The 24,113-nt window shown below is 32.9% G+C and overlaps 1 protein-coding gene across 1 annotated transcript in view; it reads left to right on the top strand.

Annotated features, from left to right (window-relative positions):
* Positions 1-7,246, top strand: part of LOC143252423 (cadherin-89D-like) — a 49,839-nt gene extending 42,593 nt beyond the window's left edge. The window contains exon 12 of the mRNA XM_076504508.1: positions 6,045-7,246. Coding sequence (XP_076360623.1) covers positions 6,045-6,135 — 91 coding nt within the window. The 3' untranslated portion in view covers positions 6,136-7,246. The remainder of the gene's footprint in view (positions 1-6,044) is intronic.
* The last annotated feature ends 16,867 nt before the right edge of the window (positions 7,247-24,113 follow it).

The following is a 24,113-nucleotide window of genomic DNA, read 5'->3' as shown; positions in this document are numbered from 1 at the left end:
GTGTAAAATATAAGTAACGAGGTATTATATAATCAAGTTTACATTGTTAGAGTAGTTTGTGTAAAATACAAGTAACGAGACATTATATATCAAGTTTACATTGTTAGAGTAGTTTGTATAACGTACAAGTAACGAGGTATGATAGATCAAGTGTACATTGTTAAAGTAGCCTGTGTAAAATACAAATAACAAGGTATTATATATCAAGTTGTCATTGTTAGAGTAGCTTGTGTAACATACAAGTAACGAGGTATTATATATCAAGTTGAAATTGTTAGAATAGCTTAGGTGAAATATTAGTAGGAAAGTATTACACACCGCTTTACATTGTTAGAATAGCTTGTGCAAAGTATAAGTAACGAGGTATTATATATCAAGTTTACATTGTTAGAGTAGCTTCTGTAAAATACAAGTAATGAGATATTATATATCAAGTTTACATTGTTATAGTAGTTTGTATAACGTACAAGTAACAAGGTATGATAGATGAAGTTGTCATTGTTAGAGTAGCTTGTGTAAAATACAAATAACAAGGTATTATATATCAAGTTGTCATTGTTAGAGTAGCTTGTGTAACATACAAGTTACGAGGTATTATATATCAAGTTTACATTGTTAGAGTATCTTGTGTGAAATACAAGGAACGAAATATTATATATCAAGTTTACATTGTTAGAGTAGCTTGTGTAACGTACAAGTAACGACGCATTATATAATCAAGTTTACATTGTTAGAGTACCTTGTGTAAAATACAAGTAACAAGGTATTATATATCAAGTTGTCACTGTTACAGTAGCTTGTGTAAAATATAAGTAACCAGGTATTATATATCAAGTTGTCACAGTTAGAGTATCTTGTGTAAAATATAAGTAACGAGGTATTATATATCAAGTTGAAATTGTTAGAATAGCTTAAGTGAAATATTAGTAACAAAGTATTACACACCAAGCTTACATTGTTAGAATAGCTTGTGCAAAGTATAAGTAACGAGGTATTATATATCAAGTTTACATTGTTAGAGTAGCTTGTGTAAAATACAAGTAACGAGATATTATATATCAAGTTTACATTGTTAGAGTAGTTTGTATAACGTACAAGTAACGAGGTATTATATATCAAGTTGTCATTGTTAGAGTAGCTTGTGTAACATACAAGTAACGAGGTATTATATATCAAGTTTACATTGTTAGAGTAGCTTGTGTAAAATAGAAGTAACAAGGTATTATATATCAAGTTGACATTGTTAGAGTAGCTTGTGTAACGTACAAGTCACAAGGTATTATATATCAAATTGTTAGAGTAGTTTGTGTAAAATACAAGTAACGAGATATTATATATTAAGTTGTGATTGTTAGAGTATCTTGTGTAAAATACAAGGAAGAAGGTATTATTTTTCAAGTTGTCATTGTTAGAGTAGCTTGTGTAAAATATAAGTAACGAGGTATTATATATCAAGTTGTCATAGTTAGAGTAGCTGGTGTAAAATACAAGTAACGAGATATTATATATCAAGGTGTCATTGTTAGAGTAGCTTGTGTAAAATATAAGTAACGAGATATTATGTATCAAGTTTACATTGTTAGAGTAGCTTGTGTAACGTACAAGTAACGACGTATTATATTTTAAGTTTACATTGTTAGAGTAGCTTGTGTAACGTACAAGTAACGACGTATTATATTTTAAGTTTACATTGTTAGAGTAGCTTGTGTAACGTACAAGTGACAAGGTATTATATATCAAATTGTTAGAGTAGTTTGTGTAACGTACAAGTCACATGGTATTATATATCAAATTGTTAGAGTAGCTTGTGTAACATACAAGTAACGAGGTATTATATATCAAGTTTACATTGTTAGAGTAGCTTGTGTGAAATACAAGGAACGAAATATTATATATCAAGTTTACATTGTTAGAGTAGCTTGTGTAACGACGTATTATATATCAAGTTTACATTGTTAGAGTAGCTTGTGTAAAATACAAGTAACAAGGTATTATATATCAAGTTGTCACTGTTACAGTAGCTTCTGTAAAATATAAGTAACCAGGTATTATATATCAAGTTGTCAGAGTTAGAGTAGCTTGTGTAAAATATAAGTAACGAGGTATTATATATCAAGTTGTCATTGTTAGAGTAGCTTGTGTAAAATACAAGGAACAAGGTATTATATATCAAGTTGTCATTGTTAGAGTAGCTGTTTAAACTACAAATAACGAAGTATTATATATCAAATTGTTAGAGTAGCTCGTGTAAAATACAAGTAACAAGGTATTATATATGTAGTTGTCATTGTTGGAGTAGCTTGTGTAACGTACAAGTAACAAGGTATTATATATCAATTTGAAATTGTTAGAATAGCTTAGGTGAAGTATTAGTAACATGGTATTACACTCTAAGCTTACATTGTTAGAATAGCTTGTGCAAAGTATAAGTAACGAGGTATTATATATCAAGTTTACATTGTTAGAGTAGCTTGTGTAAAATACAAGTAACAAGGTATTGTATATCAAGTTGTCACTGTTAGAGTAGCTTGAGTAAAATATAAGTAACGAGGTATTATATATCAAGTTGTCACTGTTAGAGTAGCTTGAGTAAAATATAAGTAAGGAGGTATTTTTTTTCAAGTTTACATTGTTAGAGTAGCTGGTGTAAAATACAAGTAACGAGATATTATATATCAAGGTGTCATTGTTAGATAAGCTTGTGTAAAATACAAGTAACGAGATATTATATATCAAGTTTACATTGTTAGAGTAGCTTGTGTAACGTACAAGTAACGTCGTATTATATATCAAGTTTACATTGTTAGAGTAGCTTGTGTAAAATACAAGTAACAAGGTATTATATATCAAGTTGTCATTGTTAGAGTAGCTTGTATAAAATACAAATAACCAGGTATTATATATCAAGTTGTCACTGTTAGAGTAGCTTGAGTAAAATATAAGTAACGAGGTATTATATATCAAGTTGTCACTGTTAGAGTAGCTTGAATAAAATATAAATAACGAGGTATTATTTATCAAGTTGTCATTGTTAGATTTGCTTGTGTAAAATACAAGTAAGAAGGTATTATATATCAAGTTTTCATTGTTAGAGTAGCTTGTGTAAAATACAAGTAACGAGATATTATATATCAAGTTTACATTGTTAGAGTAGTTTGTATAACGTACAAGTAACGAGGTATGATAGATCAAGTGTACATTGTTAGAGTAGCTTGTGTAAAATACAAATAACAAGGTATTATATATCAAGTTTACATTGTTAGAGTAGCTTGTGTGAAATACAAGGAACGAAATATTATATATCAAGTTTACATTGTTAGAGTAGCTTGTGTAACGTACAAGTAACGACGTATTATATATCAAGTTTACATTGTTAGAGTAGCTTGTGTAAAATACAAATAACTAGGTATTATATATCAAGTTGTCACTGTTAGAGTAGCTTGAGTAAAATATAAGTAACTAGATATTATATATCAAGTTGTCACTGTTAGAGTAGCTTGAGTAAAATATAAGTAACGAGGTATTATTTATCAAGTTGTCATTGTTAGAGTTGCTTGTGTAAAATAGAAGTAAGAAGGTATTATATATCAAGTTGTCATTGTTAGAGTAGCTTGTGTAACATACAAGTCACAAGGTATTATATATCAAATGGTTAGTGTAGTTTGTGTAAAATAGAAGTAGCGAGATATTATATATTAAGTTCTGATTGTTAGAGTAGCTTGTGTAAAATAGAAGTAACAAGGTATTATATATCAAGTTGACATTGTTAGAGTAGCTTGTGTAACATACAAGTAACGAGGTAGTATATATCAAGTTGTCATTGTTATAGTAGCTTGTGTAAAATACATATAACGAGGTATTATCTATCAAGTTGTCATTGTTAGACTAGCTTGTGTAAAATACAAGTAACAAGGTATTATATATCAAGTTGTCACTGTTAGAGTAGCTTGTGTAAAATATAAGTAGCTTGATATTATATATGAAGTTGTCATTGTTAGAGTAGCTTGTGTAAAATACAAGTAACAAGGTATTATATATCAAATTTTCATTGTTAGAGTAGCTTGTGTAACGTACAAGTCACAAGGTATTATATTTCAAATTGTTAGAGTAGTTTGTGTAAAATACAAGTAACGAGATATTATATATTAAGTTACGATTGTTAGAGTATCTTGTGTAAAATACAAGGAAGAAGGTATTATTTCTCAAGTTGTCATTGTTAGAGTAGCTTGTGTAAAATATAAGTAACGAGGTATTATATATCAAGTTGTCATTGTTAGAGTAGCTGGTGTAAAATACAAGTAACGAGTTATTATATATCAAGGTGTCATTGTTAGAGTAGCTTGTGTAAAATACAAGTAACGAGAAATTATATATCAAGTTTACATTGTTAGAGTAGCTTATGTAACGTACAAGTAACGACGTATTATATTTTAAGTTTACATTGTTAGAGTAGCTTGTGTAACGTACAAGTCACAAGGTATTATATATCAAATTGTTAGAGTAGTTTGTGTAAAATACAAGTAACGAGATATTATATATTAAGTTGTGATTGTTAGAGTAGCTTGTGTAAAATAGAAGTAAGAAGGTATGATATATCAAGTTGACATTGTTAGAGTAGCTTGTGTAACATACAAGTAACAAGGTATTATATATCAAGTTGTCATTGTTAGAGTAGCTTGTGTAAAATACAAGGAACAAGGTATTATATATCAAATTGTCATTGTTAGAGTAGCTTGTGTAACGTACAAGTAACAAGGTATTATATATCAATTTGAAATTGTTAGAATAGCTTAGGTGAAGTATTAGTAACATGGTATTACACACTAAGCTTACATTGTTAGAATAGCTTGTGCAAAGTATAAGTAACGAGATATTATATATCAAGTTTACATTGTTAGAGTAGTTTGTGTAAAATACAAGTAACGAGATATTATATATCAAGTTTAGATTGTTTGAGTAGTTTGTATAACGTACAAGTAACGAGGTATAATAGATCAAGTGTACATTGTTAAATTAGCTTGTGTAAAATACAAATAACAAGGTATTATATATGAAGTTGTCATTGTTAGAGTAGCTTTTGTAAAATACAAGTAACAAGGTATTATATATCAAGTTGTCATTGTTAGAGTAGTTTGTGTAAAATACAAGTAACAAGGTATTGTATATCAAGTTGTCATTGTTAGAGTAGCTTGTGTAACATACAAGTAACGAGGTATTATATATCAAGTTTACATTGTTAGAGTAGCTTGTGTGAAATACAAGGAACGAGGTATTATATATCAAGTTGTCATTGTTAGAGTAGTTTGTGTAAAATACAAGTAACAAGGTATTATATATCAAGTTGTCATTGTTAGAGTTACTTGTGTAAAATACAAGTAACGAAATATTATATATCAAGTTTACTTTGTTAGAGTAGCTTGTGTTAAATACAAGTGTCGAGATATTATATATGAAGTTTATATTGTTAGAGTAGTTTGTGTAACGTACAAGTAACGAGGTATTATATATCAAGTTACATTGTTAGTATAGCTTGTGTAAAATACAAATAACAAGGTATTATATATCAAGGTGTCATTGTTAGTGTAGCTTTTGTAAAATACAAGTAACAAGGTATTTTATATCAAGTTGTCATTGTTAGAGTAGCTTGTGTAAAATAGAAGTAAGAAGGCATTATATATCAAGTTGTCATTGTTAGAGTAGCTTGTGTAAAATACAAATAACGAGGTATTATATATCAAGTTGTCATTGTTAGAGTAGCTTGTGTAACGTACAAATTACAAGGTATTATATATCAAGTTGACATTGTTAGAGTAGCTTGTGTAACATACAAGTAACAAGGTATTATATATCAAGTTGAAATTGTTGGAATAGCTTAGGTGAAATATCATTAGAAGGTATTACACACCAAGCTTACATTGTTAGAATAGCTTGTCTAAAGTATAAGTAACGAGGTATTATATATCGAGTTTAAATTCTTAGAATAGCTGTTAGAACTATGTTATATTTTTATTTGTTGAGACAAGTGTTTTTTTATAATTTTTCAGTGGAACAAGGTTTTCGAGTGGGTCAAAGTTCAGCAGCTGGTCATCCAAGCACAGTCATCGTTCTAAACCAAAGTCTAACACCCACTTCTGATATCATATAAACCAAAGTTTGTGAAACAGAACAATAAACCTCACTTTAGATAGACCTACAGTTGGGGCTAGTAAAGTTTTTATGCATGCGCGAGGCTACTTCTTATCTTGGGCCTGTTTCTTGTGTGAAGAATAGCGGTGTTTTGAGAACTGAAGTTCAACCAGATGTTTAAAGATACCTTTAGTTAACAACTTCTAATTTATAACTAACCTTTTATCGTTTCATAAAGCTTGTTTGTCATGACAGTTTGGCTGCAAATTGAAATGGTATTGTTTGTGTACAGATGCCATGACAGTTTGGCTGCAAATTGAAATGGTATTGTTTGTGTACAGATGCCATGACAGTTTGGCTACGATGAAGTGATATGGTTTGCGTACAGATGTCATGAAAGTTTGGCGACGTAATGAAGTGATGTGGTTTCTGTACAGATGTCATGACATATATATGTAAAAACGGCTCGCTTGGGTTGAGAAATTTTTCTACGTAGAGGAGTGAACAACGTTTCGACCTTCTCAACCCAAACGAGGCGTTTTTACATATATATTTCTCTACAAGTGGGTTTTCTCGAGATGTCATGACAGTTTGGCTACGTAATGAAATGATATGGTTTTATTTCTGTGTTGACCTTGTTCTCTTGGGCTGGACTTTGGGTCATGCCAGTTTTGTAACGTGAACAAGTAAAGAAAGTTTGAATATGATAATTACTTAACTAACACAAGGACGTCAATGTTTTAGAGAATGACAGCAATATTTGGACTACAAGTTACAACTTTAGTTTTTATTTCTTTGAACAAAATTGGTCTTTCCTTAATTTGTTTATACCAAACGTTTAAGTTGTTGGTGTCTGGTAGTTGTGATAAAGTAATTTGTTTGTAAATGATTTAAGCGTTTATTGGACGTTAACTCGGCTTAGGTGTACGTACAGACACACACACACACATATATATATGTTCAATGTTTCCACTGAAGGTGTCGTTCATTATACATTGTACTGGTTACAAATTTTATTTCTGTTACTAACAAAAAAGTGTTAACGTATATTTGTTATATTATAATACAAATTTCTGTAAATATGAAATAATATATCAATAAATATAAATATTTAAAAATATGTGTATGTTTCGACTTCCTTATTTAAAACATTATTATAGTTTCTAGGCTTCATTAGAAAATGGTTTTTACTGGAAACGTGAGGACTTTGTTCGCCAAGTATTAATTTAAAAGCTAAACTTCTGTTATAATAAAGTCTTAGAGACAAGTCTAAGGACTTGTAAAGCTATAAAATCGGATTTCGATACCGTGGTAAGCAGTTCACAGATAACCATTGTGTAAATTTGAAGTTAATAATAAACAAAGAACCTTTCATGTGTTAAGTGACTTTTACTACCTCTAACGGCACTAGAAGCAAAAATCTAATCTACATACATGTGTGTGTCACGTCACGTTACGTCGCGCTTGATTTCTCGAAATAAAAGAAGTAATAAAAGATAAAGTGCATTTATCCAGATAGAATAGTTCGATTACTGTTTGCCCATTACGAACTTAGGTGCAAGGAAGCTCTGATGGTGTGTGTGAGTCGTGAAACCTTATACATGTCGTGAATGTTGGTATAATAAACTTGACGTAAAGACGTTGTGTGGGGTCACCTGGCCTAGAGCTAAGTGCATAAATTTATTATGAAAGTAAAAAATAACAATTTAATTTTAAGCCTATGTAGTTTCTGAATTAAGATATTTTCTGTTAATCACTAACACTTTCAATAAAAAAGAAAACTCTTTAATCAACTGAGACTCTAAATTAAGAAATCAACATTGTTCCAGTTTTGTTGTCTATACATTTTACTGTATACTTTCAGTACGTAGATTACCAATATTTTCTTACTTCCTTGCTTACGCAATTATTTTATTACTTGAAATGATAGCAGTATTAAATTTTACAGTTGTTGTTAAGTAACATGGCATAAAACCACTTTCGAAACGTAGTGTTACCAAAACATGCTGGCTTTTCTATATATCAGAAGTTGTTTAACTAACTGATTTTTAAAAATAGCACAGAACTGTAAATTTCGACTCCGTAAGGGTTGTTTTGGTTTCAATAACGGGCTTTCCATAATTGAGCTATGCAGATTTCAAAAATAATATTCATTCTTTCTATAACAATAGGGTTTCTTATTGTTTTTTACCAATCGGGAAGAAAAACATTACCACAGGTAAAAAAAGAGTATGTTTGAGTTACTTACACAATCACTTACTTCCATAGTGACGAGTAAATAACATTAAAAATAAAAAAAATGTCAAAGTGCACGCTGAACAAATAGTTCAGCATATACGGCATATTAAGCGTTTATATACTAACGGTGTATTTCTCATGGGTTCTAGAAGAATCTATCGTCGCAATTGGTCTATAGAAATCTATACCAGGTGGTTGTTAATATTTTGATCATAACGAAATGTGATCTTATTTAATGAAAATTGTAAACGTACATATCACGTTTTGTCAAAATTCTGTACGTGCTGGGTAAAAATGGATATCATTTTCGGATTTAGCATACAGAAATTACTGTTGAGCATGCAAAAATGTCCAGACAATAACACTACTGCAGGCACGTGTAATTATGCTATGAATACGCAATGAATTCATTTCATGAATGATCTTAATTTTGATTGGCTCATATAGGAATTTAGCGACGTTTAACTGCACTTTTTTGCCTCTTTATTGGCCAAGCGTCATTTCGCAAAATTTATTTATTTTAGTTAGTTACGAAATGTGAGGTTAGGGTATACTATACACTGGGAGTGATCTAACTTATCCATCATTTTGCACGGGCTATATGCTAATAGGTTAACAGTTTTAGCTGAATTAAGATAAATTAGTTACATCCCTCTGAGGTAAAACGAAATGCGTGTACTGATAATTAATTAAGTTTACTTTAGCCATAAACTGAAATCATCAGATTTTTGTTGTTAAAAGTTTTCCCATTCAACTACAATAAAATTTGTTGTTGCTATTTTTATTATAAATAATAAATGTTATTTGAGTAATGGCAAATTTTAGCTGTGTTCGAAGGTTTCTAACGTTTCTGAGACATTTGTCCCGTTGAATTCCAGAAAATTTCTCCAGAAACAAAACAAGAAAAACTGTCATTGGACCAGATTCTAAACCCAGACAATAGTTTTCTCCAGATATAGTGAATAAGGTATAGCGACTGACATCTTTAATTTCTGGTCGTAACCTTGATTAAACGTTGAAGATGAATTGCCGTCGATTCCTACTTTAAGTCTTTTCCGGGGTTTTTTTTTTTAAATACGATGCTTTCTATTCCTTCTTATGTTCGCTGCCCTTTTCACGTAAAATAGTCACTGTTTTTATCACTAGATGCTCTTTCGCGCAGTTTTCTATTCCGTTTGTCTATGAAAAACTTCCACTGACGGTCCGATTACGCGCCTAGTAATTAGACTTATTTTCTTATTGTGGTTACATGTCTTCCTCTGTTTTTTACATCTTTGTTTTGGGTTGTTTTCTCTACGGATTCATGTGGTTTTATACCTGTGGGGAAATAGAAAAGTTTGTTTGTTTGTTTTGGAAATTTCGCACAAAGCTACTCGAGGGCTATCTGTGCTAGCCGTCCTTAATTTAGCAGTGTAAGACTAGAGGGAAGGCAGCTAGTCATCACCACCCACCGCCAACTCTTGGGCTACTCTTTACCAACGAATAGTGGGATTGACCGTCACATTATACACCCCCACGGCTGGGAGGGCGAGCATGTTTAGCGCGACGCGGGCGCGAACCCGCAACCCTCGGATTACGAGTCGCACGCCTTTACGCGCTAGGCCATGCCGGGCCAAGAAATAGAAAAGAGATGAACGTTAGATAGTATCTGTTTGTCAATACTTCTGGTATAATCAGTTCGGTTGAAGATATACTATGGCATCAGTCACTATAATATTGTTTTATTACAGCTTACAGTAAGGTAAGTAATAGAACGTTTCGATTACAGGTGCAATCATAATAAAGTAAACGAGTTTTCATGGTTTTAGTGTTTAAACAATATTTTAAATCTAACAATGTATTTAAATTCTGGAACTGATTGTAGTTACTTATTTAACCATTGTTAGATTTTTACACATTTATTACGTTTGGCTAAACAAAGCAATGGAAGGATGAAGAATGAAACAACAATGGAATATATTATTCAAAATATTTACATGAACTGAGGAATGTGTGAGGAATTAACGATCAAACACATGTAGAGATGTACCTGGATATCTGTTAATTGTGCGATTGTTTGATTCTGTTCAGTTTAGTTTGTTTATTTTTAATTTCGCGCAAAGCTACTCGCGGGCTATCTGCGCTAGTCGTCCCTAATTACGCAGTGTAAGTCTAGAGGGAAAGCAGCTAGTCATTACTACCCACCACCAACTCTCAGACTACTCTTTTACCAACGAATAGTGGGATTAATCGTAACATTATAACGTCCCACGATATACTAATATTTTATTTATAAGCGATGGTGCAAGTAATTAGGTTTGTTTTGCAGAGTGTTTATTTGTAGAACGTTCTTTGTCTGCGTTTTTAAATTTATGAACAGTTTCTGTAACTACTTTAGTAGGGAACTGGTTAAGGTCAGTGAAACATCCAATTTCCTTGGAGTATATAGTGTTTCCTAAATTTATGAGGCTTTTCACAATGTCTAGCTTCTGGTGATAACAAGTTTATGTAATTTCTTTGATATTTGTTTTTTCTATGAATTTTAGTGGTGAAACCTTGGGGTAGGGAGGCTCGTGTGATGTTAATGTTTTTAAAAAATAATAGTGTCGTTTTTATATTCTCTACTGTAAAATATGTCTTTGTGAATATTGTTTATGTGCTGGAGGAAATTTGTTTGTTTCTCTTGACAAGTAAAGCCACAAAACATGCCATCCACATAACTAAGCCTAAGTTACGCACTCTTGATTTGGTAGAAAAACTACCAAATGTTCTTTTTCTTGAGATGAATTAGTCGTGGATTCTTCTTGTGGTATCTAACTTGCGATTAGTTGATGTTGATTGGATTTGTGATTTGATTACATTGCTATTTTCCTGCAGAGATTTTGAAGGCTGGTTTTTAAGTCTAACATGGGATTGTAACAGGAGTTACTGTGTAGTTTACACCTTTATTTTGGGCTGTGGTTTGAGGTTCACTGAACTGGACGTCCACGAGGCTGATTATATTGTTTTTTAACAGTCTGGTTTTAGTTTTTTGTCTATCGTTCTATTGATAGTTAAGCCTATACAATAAGTACTTTTATGTGTTAAGGACGAAAGTAAGTTATAATCTTCAGATATAGTTAAACACGTAGAGTTGCTATGGATGTTAAGTTCATTTTGCGAAAAATTTGAAATTCATGTGGTTATTGTCCTTTACAGTTTGTTTTAAAAGCTTTTTTGAAAATTTTCTATGATACTTTTGAATTTTAAGTTAGGCTGAAGGTTCACTTTTATTTTTATGAAGGTTGGTGTCAGTTTTACTACTTTGCATGTTTTTAGAAATGTTAAACTTAACATCACTTTTATAAATTTCATTTGTTTTGTTATTGTTTTTGTAATACAGTAAAGTTCTTTTTTTAACTATGTCATCGTAACATAGGCGGATTTTTCCAGTAAGGATTAGGTTATTTAATAGTAAGTAACATTAGGCTTCGCTGGCTTTTGTAAGATACGCGATACGGAAATTAAAAAAGATTAAAGAAATAAATTTCGCCTGTTCCTTACTGGTTGCAGGCTGCGTTTTGTAGTTGTGACGTTCTATCTGAAGTGTTGTTTATTGGTATCAAGTAACAAGGTTAGGCCTATAACGTAGAACTAAAGTGATAGGGAAGTTAGCCGTCAGGCACAAATAACATAACGATCAAAACTCTTTTTTGCTTAATTAATTGTAAACTCAAAACAAATACTACAAACTTAGTTTGATATATATATATCAAAGAGAGAGAAATTTAGTTGTTTGGAATTAAGCACAAAGTACATAGGACTATCTCTGTTCTGTCCATCATGTATATTGAAACCCGCAGACATATTGCTGTACCACTGAGGAGCTAAATATGTATATATATAGAGAGAGAATGTGTGAAAGCTATATCTATAACTGAAGTCCTTAATAGTTGTATAAACACACGAAATTCAAAATTTCACTATAAACTGTATGTACCATAATCTAAACTTCCCAATACGTAAGTTGTTTGTCTGTAGGCTCGTTGTGAGTAGCACAAGTAACCCATTCAGTAGCTTTGTGCTTTACAACAATATATAGCCTGGAGAGTTAATATCACTGGGTCTTCTTAGAAAATGGCCAAGAATTTTCTGATACGGTGCTGGTCCATCGAACAAAATCATAAAACAGACACCCTTTCAAGAAGACAAAGATAGTGTTCTTCGGTTCCTCATTTCGTGTATTGCCGGTTGTTCAAGGTGAAGATTAATCTAAAACAAATATTCTTGCTCCAAGTTAATTAAATAGTTTATTGCTACTTTTATCCTTAATGAGTTGACGACAAGTTTTCTACTTCCAGCTTTGAAGAGGTTTATTTTTATTTTACTAAAAATATGTTTCATAAGGTCATCATTTCTCGCTCTGTTGCTTTTAGTTATTGAATTTATCGTGGGTGTCACTTTTCATCTGGAACGTCATGTGAGTACTTTCGATTGCGCGGAAAGGGAAAGATAAACTTATAAACAGTTATGCGTGTCCGATAAAACGTTGTCGGATAAGTGTTTGTTTGCTTTGAATTTTGTGCATGGCTACACGAGAGTTATCTGCACTAGTTGTCCTTAATTTAGCAGTGTAAGACTAGAGGGAAGGCAGCTAGTTATCACCACCCATCGCCAACTCTTGGGTTACTTTTTTACCAATGAATAGTGGGAATGACCGTCAAGCATGTTTGGTGCGACGAGGATTCGAACCCGCAACCTTCAGATTACGAGTCGAGCGCTTTAACAGCCTGGCCATTGGATAAGCAAAAACATTTTTAAACACGGCTTCAGTTGTACTAAATTGTTAATCACGTATTCGTGTTTTCGTAGCTAAACTATTTCTATTGTTTTGAATAAAGTGAGCATTTGTATTATAAATATTGTTAGTTTAATTAACTAAGACAGACTTTATTACAAAAGTTTAATGTCTGTAGTGCAAAATGGGGAGTTGTATATATTTTTAAAAACGTAAGTAAAGAAAGCATCCCAACAAGTGTAACTGGTTTTATTTAAACCAGTTTCACCGTAACGGTTTCACCGGGGCAAACAAGAGTTGCAAACTGATCTAGGCTTATGAAATATTTATATCTTTTTAGCAAGGCATATTTCATTCTTCAATTGCTCTTTCATAGCGCTTGAGTTTGCTTTTTGTTCTTTTTTGTTTGTGAACTTTCTTGTTTGTCTTGGCAAATGAATTTTGTCTTTGTTTTATACGTCTTCTGAATAATATTGATATCCAAACCTACTGGGATGTTGCTACATACATACCTAAGCAAACTGCCTGACAAAAAGTGTTACGATGTGAAATTGATTAATTCTGAATACACCAGATTATATTCTACATAGAAGTGCCATTGAAAACACCAAGATATACTCTACATAGATGTGCCACTATCGACTCCAGATTATATTCTACATAGAAGTGTTACTGAAGACACCACATCATATTCTACATAGAAGTACCATTGAAGACACCAAGTTATACTCAACATAGATGTGCCACTATCGACTCCAGATTATATTCTACAAAGAAGTGTCACTGAAGACACCACATTATATTTTACCCAAAACTGTCATTAACGATTCCAAATTATATTCTACATAGAACTGTCATTAACGACTTCAGATTATATTCTACGTAGAAGTGCTACTGAAGACTCCAGATTATATTCTACATAGAACTGTCATTAACGACTTCAGATTATATTCTACGTAGAAGTGCTACTGAAGACTCCAGATTATATTCTACATAGAATAGAAGTGTCACTAACGACTCCAGATTATATTCTACATAGAAGTATCACTAACGACTTCAGATTATATTCTACGTAGAAGTGCCACTGAAGGCTCCAGATTATCCTCTACATAGAAGTGTTACTAAAAACTCCAGATTATATTCTACATAGAAGTGTCATTGAAGACACCTGTTTATACTCTACATAGAAGTGTTAATGAAGACACCAACTATATTCTACATAAAACTGTCACTAACGACTCCAAATTATATTCTATATATATGTGCTACTGAAGACTTCAGATTATACTCTTCATAGAAATGTGAGTAACGACTCCCGATTATATTATACATAGACGTGCCACTAACGACTCCAGATTATACTCTAGTAGAAATGCCACTGAAGACTACAAATTATACTCTACATAGAAGTGTTACTCTAACCACCAGATTATATTCTACATAGAAGTGCCACTGAAGACACCACATTATATTTTACATACAACTGTCACTAACGACTCCAGATTATATTAAACATAGAAGTGTCACGGAAAACACCAGATTATCTTCTACATAGAAGTGTCACTAACGACTCCAGGTTATGTTCTCCTAGAGACACTAGATTATACTCTACATAGGAGTGCCACTAACGAATGGGGATTATCTTCTACATAGAAGTGTTAGTGAAGACACCAGATTATATTTTACATTGAACTGTTACTGAAAGCTCCAGATTATATTCTACATAGAAGTGCCACTGAAGACTCCAGATTATGCTCTACATAGAAGTGTCACTGAAGATACCAGTTTATACTTTACATAGACGTACCACTAACGAACCGGATTATATTCTACATAGAAGTGTCACTGAAGACACCAGATTATAGTTTAGCCAAATATCTGAGTAAATTTCTCAGGGGAATTAGAGTCTTCATATAATTCTATTTTTGCACAACATTCTCCAAATAAATGTCAGAATAAATTTTGATGTCAATCATGAAGTACATGTGCTACTAAAGACTTTAAAGTATAATAAATTAAGAGCTAATCCATGTCTGCAAGTTAACGTCTTGTTAAAAAATCTTAAAAAATTATTTAATGAAATGTTTGATTAAATAAGAAAATGAACATTTAAAAATATCCGTAATGTAGTAAACCAATCGTGTAACGAATGTTCTATTATTTTATCGATAAAATTTTGTTTCAATATTTTCTCTTTAACGACACTCTGTAACTGATATTTATGAAATTAAAAAGGCTGTAGTGGAATATTAGAAAAACATAATCTCCAGTAAGGTAGTTTTATATTATGTATCACTCTTACATTTTTCCTTTCGTCGTGGTATCCATTATGACACATTATTGTGCTTTGTGCTTAAACATAAAAAAAAAAAATTGTACATTTTATACACTCCTGGTTTACAAGTTAACATCAAGAGTCAATTACTGAAACCTGGTTATTACCTGGTTAAATGACTTACTAAACAATATTTGAACCAAACTTGAACGATTTTCTAAAAGCAATAAAAGCAAAAGAATTTTGATAATAGTTAGTCAACTTTCTGAACATATGGCTATGCAGTTCATAATAGAACTTTACGTCTATTGTTTCATTTCCGATCAACACTCATTTTTATTGAACAAAATAAACGTTTTAGTTTTGTTACAAAATCTAAAATTTAAACTCGCGTGGTACAAAATCAAATAAAGCGATGTACATAAGTCCTACTTTTTCTCCATATTAAAACGGGTTGTTTATTTAAAAAGATAACTATTCCAACTAAGCTTACCTTAAATTCCATCTTGTGTAACTTAACGTTTATATTCGGATGAAAAAGTTGAAATTAAACAAACTCGTCTTTGTTGCTAAGCCTACAAGTAATAGTGTCTGGATAATTGAACGGAAAGTAATTCGATCTCGTTGTTAAAACCACGGACATAAAAAACGCTAGATTAGCCAGTTACTACTCTTTATCACTGATGAGTAATTGAGCATGAAGCCGTCATTGCTATGTGTTGAAATTCGAGCTAGCAAACAATGTAAAACGGCCGAGAGTGACAGTTGTCCTTCAAAGTCACGACTCGGAAGAAAAAAGGGAAGACAGTGCTGTGCTATTATCTGTTACACATACCATGATTACTAGCCTAAAGCGGAGGGTACTATGTTACACATACCATGACTACTAGCCTAAAGCCGAGGGTACTACGTTACACATACCATGCCTACTAGCCTAAAGCCGAGAGTACTACATTTCATAAATAAAATATTTTTCTGTAATAGAATGGATAACATCAGTGTAAAAATGGTGGCGTCATCGAACTGACGTGGATGTTTACATCTTGTTGGAAAGTATATACGTATTTTTTTTCGGGGGGAAAGATATTTCATCTATACTACCCGACAAGACAGTCTGACAACTTCTAATTCGAAATATTACGTCATAAATTCAAATAGTCATCCACTATATTCTAATGTTTCCTGCTTGCTTATCAGGTTGCACAGAGACGTCTACAGATACAAGTTCTGTGCACAGTTACATTTGATGTTATCACTAAGTGTCGAGGTAGAAGTTTGTTAAATTTACCTTAAGTGATGAGAGAGTAAATTTGGGTTAATTTGCATGGTTTAAGATAAGTTCAGTCTGATCAGTGACGTTATGATTTACATGTGAGATTGTATTTTTCCAAGTGGCTTCTTCCGGTCCAAAAATCTTCAGATCTTAGTGTAATTATGATAAATAATTATAATCAGTATGCAGTACAAGTGGTCCACAATATTTTGTCGTAGTAAATTAGGGCCGGCATGACATTGTGGTTAAAGTAATCGACTCGTAATTCGAGGGTCGCGAGTTCGAATCCCCGTCACACCAAATATGCTCGCCCTTTCAGCCGTGGGGCATTATAAAGTGACGGTCAATCCCACTATTCGCTGTTTAAAAAGTACCCCAAGGGCTGGCGGCGGGTGGTGATGTCTAGCTGCCTTCCCTCTAATCTTACATTGTTGGATTAGGGACGACTAACGCAGATAGCCCTCGAGTACCTTTGCATGAAATTCAAACAAATCAAACCAAACTTAGTAAATTAAGAAAAAATAATAAGGCAACTGTGATATATATATATCATGTTTTCATTAAAACAAAGTTGTGCAGAAATGATTTTAATATCAGAATTTGGTTAGCATATAATTATGACTTGTACATTTAATGGAGACAATTGCTGAGTATGGTGTAGATAAATAATTTCCTGCAGTGTTCTTGAAACTAATCCATTGTAGTGTATTGTACTCAGTTGGAGAAGTTAGTCCTATGTCCTTGGTATTTGCTTACTTAGTTATATTTGTAAGATTTGTGAAAACACTTTGTGACATATATTATCCACATGGCCGTTTTCTGGAAAAAAACATTATGTATTGAGGAAAAATTGGGTTTTCCACATAATTCGCCTACACGTCATTAAAAATGGCCACCTTGATACAATGGAACTGTCGAGGTTTAAGTTTTAATCTGGATGACATCAAAACACGAATTGCTTCCTACCATCCTGTATGTCTTTCCTTACAGGAAGGACATGTTTTTTATTAGCTATTATAAATGTTGGTATACTACAATTATTTTACAAATGTATTGAAGTGTCAATGATGAGAAGATATTCTGGTCATGAAAATTTAGGTATGTATATGGTAGAGTAAGACGTGCTGGTACATGAAAATTTAGGTATGTATATGGTAGAGTAAGACGTGCTGGTACATGAAAATTTAGGTATGTACATGGTAGAGTAAGACGTGCTGGTACATGAAAATTTAGGTATGTACATGGTAGAGTAAGACGTGCTGGTACATGAAAATTTAGGTATGTACATGGTAGAGTAAGACGCGCTGGTACGAAAATTTAGGTACGTACATGGTAGAGTAAGACGCGCTGGTACACGAAAATTTAGGTATTATATGGTAGAGTAAGACGCGCTGCAATACGAAAAATTTAGGTACGTATATGGTAGAGTAAGACGCGCTGGTACACGAAAATTTAGGTATGCATATGGCAGAGCAAGACGCGCTGGTACACGAAAATTTAGGTATGTACATGGTAGAGTAAGACGTGCTGGTACATGAAAATTTAGGTATGTACATGGTAGAGTAAGACGTGCTGGTACATGAAAATTTAGGTATGTATATGGTAGAGTAAGACGTGCTGGTACATGAAAATTTAGGTATGTATATGGTAGAGTAAGACGTGCTGGTACATGAAAATTTAGGTATGTACATGGTAGAGTAAGACGTGCTGGTACGTACAGTAAATATTACATATATATATATATATAGATAGATAGATAGATTATGGTATAAAAATCAGTATTACTAGCTGATTACTCGTGGCGCCAGTGCATCAGATCCGTGTGTGACGAGTGAATGACTTCATATCTGCACCACGAGAATGAAAAAAATAAAGTTCTTCGTGACGGAAAACGGAGACAAAATGAGAAAATCGTGACCCTTATTACAAATCTACATGCACACAGGATAAAAATTTCGCGAAGTTGGGGGTTGCACATCAAGTTATAAAAGCGTTTTTCCAGTATCATATCAGAAAGATTTCCATTATAATATGGTGCTATACAGATTAGACAACACCAGACTAATGAAAAATGACACGTATTTTTTGTTTTTATTATTTAAATGTATACCCGTGAGGTTGACTTATTTAAAACTTACAAATTTATTTGCACATGAGAGTTTATATAATTTCTAATTACACAACTTGCCAACATCAGTTAAACATATCAGATCAAATTTTAGCACTATTTAATCTTCACATGTCTTGTACTACACTTGTAATATATGATTTTCCTGTAAAATAAAATGTTTTAGATAATTAAGTTACCTAAGTTTCTTATGTCAACATTCAAAGGTGAATCCCACTATAGGGAATATTAATTGATCTTAATGACAGGCTGATCTTAAGAGCGACTGATCTAATCATGAGAATGTCAACATTTCATACAAACATTTTGTTCTAATTATAGAATAATAACATTATAGAAATATCTTAAACTGGGTTTCACCAAGATAATAAATTTTCAATATCATAAGAAATTCTTTGTAACAAAGTTTTTCCTACACTTCAAATGATGAGCGGAGCCCAGATAGCCCATTGTGTAGCTTTATGCTGAATTACAAACAGCCCTGACATTGTCAGTTCGACAGGTGTATTTTGAAAGTTCAACATTTGCGCATTTCTAAAATCACATGACTTCAAATATAGTGTTAATTATAACTATGGTTAAGACTAGGTTTAGACGATGGATTTTTCTTGTTACTAAGCCTACAATAAACAAAAGTCCAACTCACGGACGTATCAGAACTCAATCCTCACAAGTTAACTAATAATTAATTGTTTCATAATTTTAAATCTTAATTATATCTGACTTGACTTGTTCAAGGATTAATGCTTTTAAGTACTTGTGTTATAGGAAGACGGAAAATAATAAACGAAACAAACTTATATTTATTGCTTCTTTCTACCAGTACAACTAGAAAAGTTTTATTATGATTGTTTTATTAACGAAATGTACCTTTAAGATCTCTTTATTACAGAAATGCTCTAAATAAAAGATAGTTATTTTACTACGGGAAGGAATATCTCTACTGGACAAATAAAACAAATATAAATGCATCACCACCACGAACTTGCATTCATCACGTCTCTGCGGGCGTTTTTAAATTTATTATTCTTGTTACCAGAGTTAATCTTTTCAAACCACCATGAATTAAACCCTAGTTTACATTTTGAGTAACAACATGAATTTCAGGTCGAAACAGCTGGAACAAGTCACAGCTTAGTTTGATTTATGTCAGAAATAAATTCTTAAAAAACATAATTTTCTGGAGATATTACTGAGAACATTAATATCTCCTGAAAATTATGCTCTGAAAAAAAGTTAAAAACAAAATAAGTGATTTAGAAATGTATTTTAAACGTGACATTCGAGAATAATTGATACTTATGTACTGTTTAGAATGGAATAAGCAACTAAAATACAATGTTTACAAAATTAAACGTTTGTTAATGTCATCAACCACTTTCACTTTCCAGTGTTCTTTAAACATTTAAATTTTCAAAGTCGAATAACGGACTTTAATACATGTATGCACGTTACTCGGTTACTAACACTAAATCTCTTTTGCTAGTTTAACATACATTATGTATTGCAAAACTAGGAATGAAAGTTGTGTTTCCTTAACATGATGGGGACACAGCTAGAACAGCCTTGAAATAAACTGGGTGTCTAAATTTGGATGGATATAAATGCCATATTTTCCGTGTATCGTTTGTTGAACATAAGGGACAATAAACATAAGTCGATAGAAGAACAAAAACCAATGAGTAGAACACGATTTCTCATGGTTATTGTTAACCGCAAACTACACAATAGGTTACCTCTCTTCTGCTCACTACAGGTATCGAAACCAGTTTTTTTAGCCTGCAGACTTACTATTGAGCCACTAGAGAATGCGCACAACATATATTTGTATATTAAGGTTCTTATGTCTAACTGTTTTTCGAATTAAAACCATACCATATTCAAACAGTTCAACAGAATATTTAATTTAAAATTATTTGAACCACCGTTATTCTAAACCAGTGGATCTTAACCTGGGTTCGATGAGTCAGTCTCAAGAATTCGGCGGAGGCTAAGACACACACACCTATTCGTGACGTCATGCCCCACTTGGCCATCATTGGCTGCAAATGAACACGTCACATCACTTGGCCTTAATATCTGTGCTGCAGGAAACTTCGTGCGCTTAGCAGTCGACTTGTGACTGTAGTAATCGTACGTCATTTGTGATTTTTTCCTAATCTTTCAATTCCTTCATATTAACTCTGTCGAGCAAAAATGGAAAGTGGTCGGACGAATACGTACAATATGGATTCACGTGTATAACGGAACATGATGAGAATCAGCGTCCTCAATGCATGATTTGCAATGCCAAGTTAAGCAATTCTAGTCTAGCACTGGCAAAACTAGGAGAACATTCCCTAAAGCTGCATGGAGATGTAAAATACAAGAACACAACGCTTGCTGAATTCAAGGTAAAGAGAGCCAGGTTCGATGAAAAGGCTACTTTGCTTGTTCTCGGCTTTGTACCCATCGACAAACCGATCCTCACAGCATCGTACAAAGTTGCGTACTTGATCGCAAAGCAGGGCAAACCACACACCATTGGTGAAGCACTCGTAAAACCAGCTGCGTTGAAGATGGCGAATATCATGCTGGGAAAAGCTGCTGAAAATATGTTATCCCAAATTCCTCTTTCAAATGACACCATCAGCAGCAGAATAGATGGCATGAGCGATGACATCTTGGCTCAAGTAGTTGCAGATTTGATTTCAATCCCAGCAAAATTCAGCCTTCAACTCGACGAGACCACCGACGTTTCCAATCTAAGCCAGCTTGTTGTATTCGTGCGCTATGTGAAGAACGACGAGATAAAAAAATATTTTTTTTATTTTGTAAGCCTCTTACAACAACAACTAAGGCAGCAGACGTGAAGAAACTTGTGGATGAGTTCTTCAGAGACAACAATATTTCGTTTTTGCAGTTTGTTCGGATGGAGCTCCAGTTATGCTGGGACGAAACTCTGGTTTTGGTGCGCTGGTGAAAGCCGATGCACCACACATCATTGTAACGCACTGTGTTCTGCACAGGCATGCGTTGGCAACAAACACCTTGCCTTCAAAACTGGCAGAAGTATTAAAAATTGTAGTGGAATGTGTGAACTTTGTGCGAAATAGTGCCCTGAAGCACCGCATCTTCAAAGAGCTGTGTAATGAAATGGGCTCTGAATTTGAGGTACTTCTGTACCATTCTAACGTTCGGTGGTTATCCCGGGAAAAGGTGCTGAATTGTGTTTTTGCTATGCGTGCGGAATTAGTCCTGTTTTTGCGAAAGTACCAACATTGTTATGCAGATTGCTTTGATAAATATGAGTTCATTTTTATTTTGGCGTACTTGGCCGATATCTTCAATGCTTTCAACCATATCTATCAACAGATGCAGGGCGGTGGAGTCAACATCATCGAAGCGAAAGAAAACCTGAAGGCTTTTCAAAAAGTTACCGTTATGGAAACGACGAACAGAGAATGATAACTTCGCAAACTTTCCCCTGCTGGACGACTATGTAAATAAGATCGAAGATGTGTCTGAAATCGGAGACATTTCTGTACCTGGGGAACTGAAGCAAGCAATTGCCATGCACTTAGAAGAGCTCGCAAAGTCTCTCGACGGATACTTCCCCACCAGAGAGTCATATCCAGCATGGGTGAGACAGCCGTTCACGTTTAGTGTTGCGACAGCAGATGTCAATAATGAATACCTCGACGAAATCATTGAACTTCAGCAGAGCCAGGTTCAACAGCAACTTTTCAGAACAACAACTCTCTCAACGTTTTGGTGTCACCAAATCGTAGCGTGCCCTCTTACTGCTAAGAAATCCCTTGAAATACTCATACCGTTTGTTACAACGTATCTTTGCGAGCAATCATTTTCGAGGATGGTAGACATAAAAACGAAGAAAAGGAACAGACTTTGTTGCGAAAATGATATGAGAGTGGTACTTGCTAAGGTGAAGCCGCGCATTTCTGATCTTGTCTCTGAAAGGCAACAGCAAAAGTCACATTGATTTGCAGTAAATATTCATTGAGTTATGTTTTTGTTTCTGTGTGAAATTCATGTTTTGTTCTTTGACCACAGTGATATTGTGTGCAACTGATGCATGGTTCATTTTGTACACTTATAAAATATCTACTTATGTTTTGAATTTGAAAAAATCATATTTTATTTTTTAATTACGAAAGGTTCAGTGAATGCAAGTACGAAACTTCCGGAGTTCAGTACCTTTAACAAGGTTAAAAACCAGTGTTCTAAACGTTCATTATAAAATAACGTTCGACCTGAAATTTAATTTTTATATTTTATTCAGTTTTGGTAATCACTAAAGATCGAACAGCCTAGTTCATGTAGCTGTCTCTATAGTGTTTTAACTGTCTTTTATACATCACAGTAAACCTGTATAACCTAGTTCATGTAGCTGTCTCTATAGTGTTTCAACTGTCTTTTATACATCACAGTAAACCTGTATAACCTAGTTCATGTAGTTGGATTTATGGTATTTTATATGTCTTTCATACATCACAGTAAATCTCAATAGCTTAATTCATGTAGCTGTATGTATGGTGTTTTAACTGTCTTTTATACATCACAGTGAACCTGAACAGCCGAAGCCGAGTTCATGTAGCTGTCAGTATGGTGTAGTAACTATCTTTTATTCATTACGGTAAACGTGAATAACTTAGTTCAAGTAGCTGTTTGTATGGTGTTTTACTGTCTTTTGTACATGATCAGAGTAAGTTTGTCAATGCAATACTTGTATGTTGAGAGGAATGTGATAAAAATATGATTCAAACTCTTGTGTAAAAAAAAATATTTTTATTAGTAAAACTATCCTAAATATCGTAGGTTTCCAATTTTCTATAACGAAGAATAATTGTTGTTCTAAATGGTGAATATCATAAGTACAGTAAAATAACAGATGGTTTACCTTTTCAAAATAATAACGTTAGAACTTCTTTTAACAAGACTACCTGCCATCAGAAGGTAAATGAGTTTGATGTTTCTTTAAGCGTTGTAACTCCTACAAAAGGTTTTGTATGTTGCTATTGTGTTTCAGTTATCGTTTTTCTATAAGAAAGATGGAATATTTAAATATTACTATCATAACGGGTGTAAAGAAACGTATTGTTTAAATTATGAAAGCGTTTTGAGTATTATGTTTCGTTTTTTGTTAATTAACATTTTCACACTTGAAAGTTTTAATGTGAATAAATATCTACCTTATATTTTTGAAGAAAACGTTTTGAAACGTTGAAATACTTCGTGGAAAAAACGTGTTTCTATCTTCGAAAAGCGTCTGTTTTTTTCTTGTTTTGTTTTAAATGGTTAAAATGTAAGCACTTAA

This window comes from Tachypleus tridentatus, chromosome 6 (assembly GCF_004210375.1).
Source record: "Tachypleus tridentatus isolate NWPU-2018 chromosome 6, ASM421037v1, whole genome shotgun sequence".
NCBI lineage: Eukaryota > Metazoa > Arthropoda > Merostomata > Xiphosura > Limulidae > Tachypleus > Tachypleus tridentatus.
The sequence above is the reverse complement of the archived record's forward strand: the minus strand, read 5'-3'. Positions and strand labels throughout refer to the sequence as shown.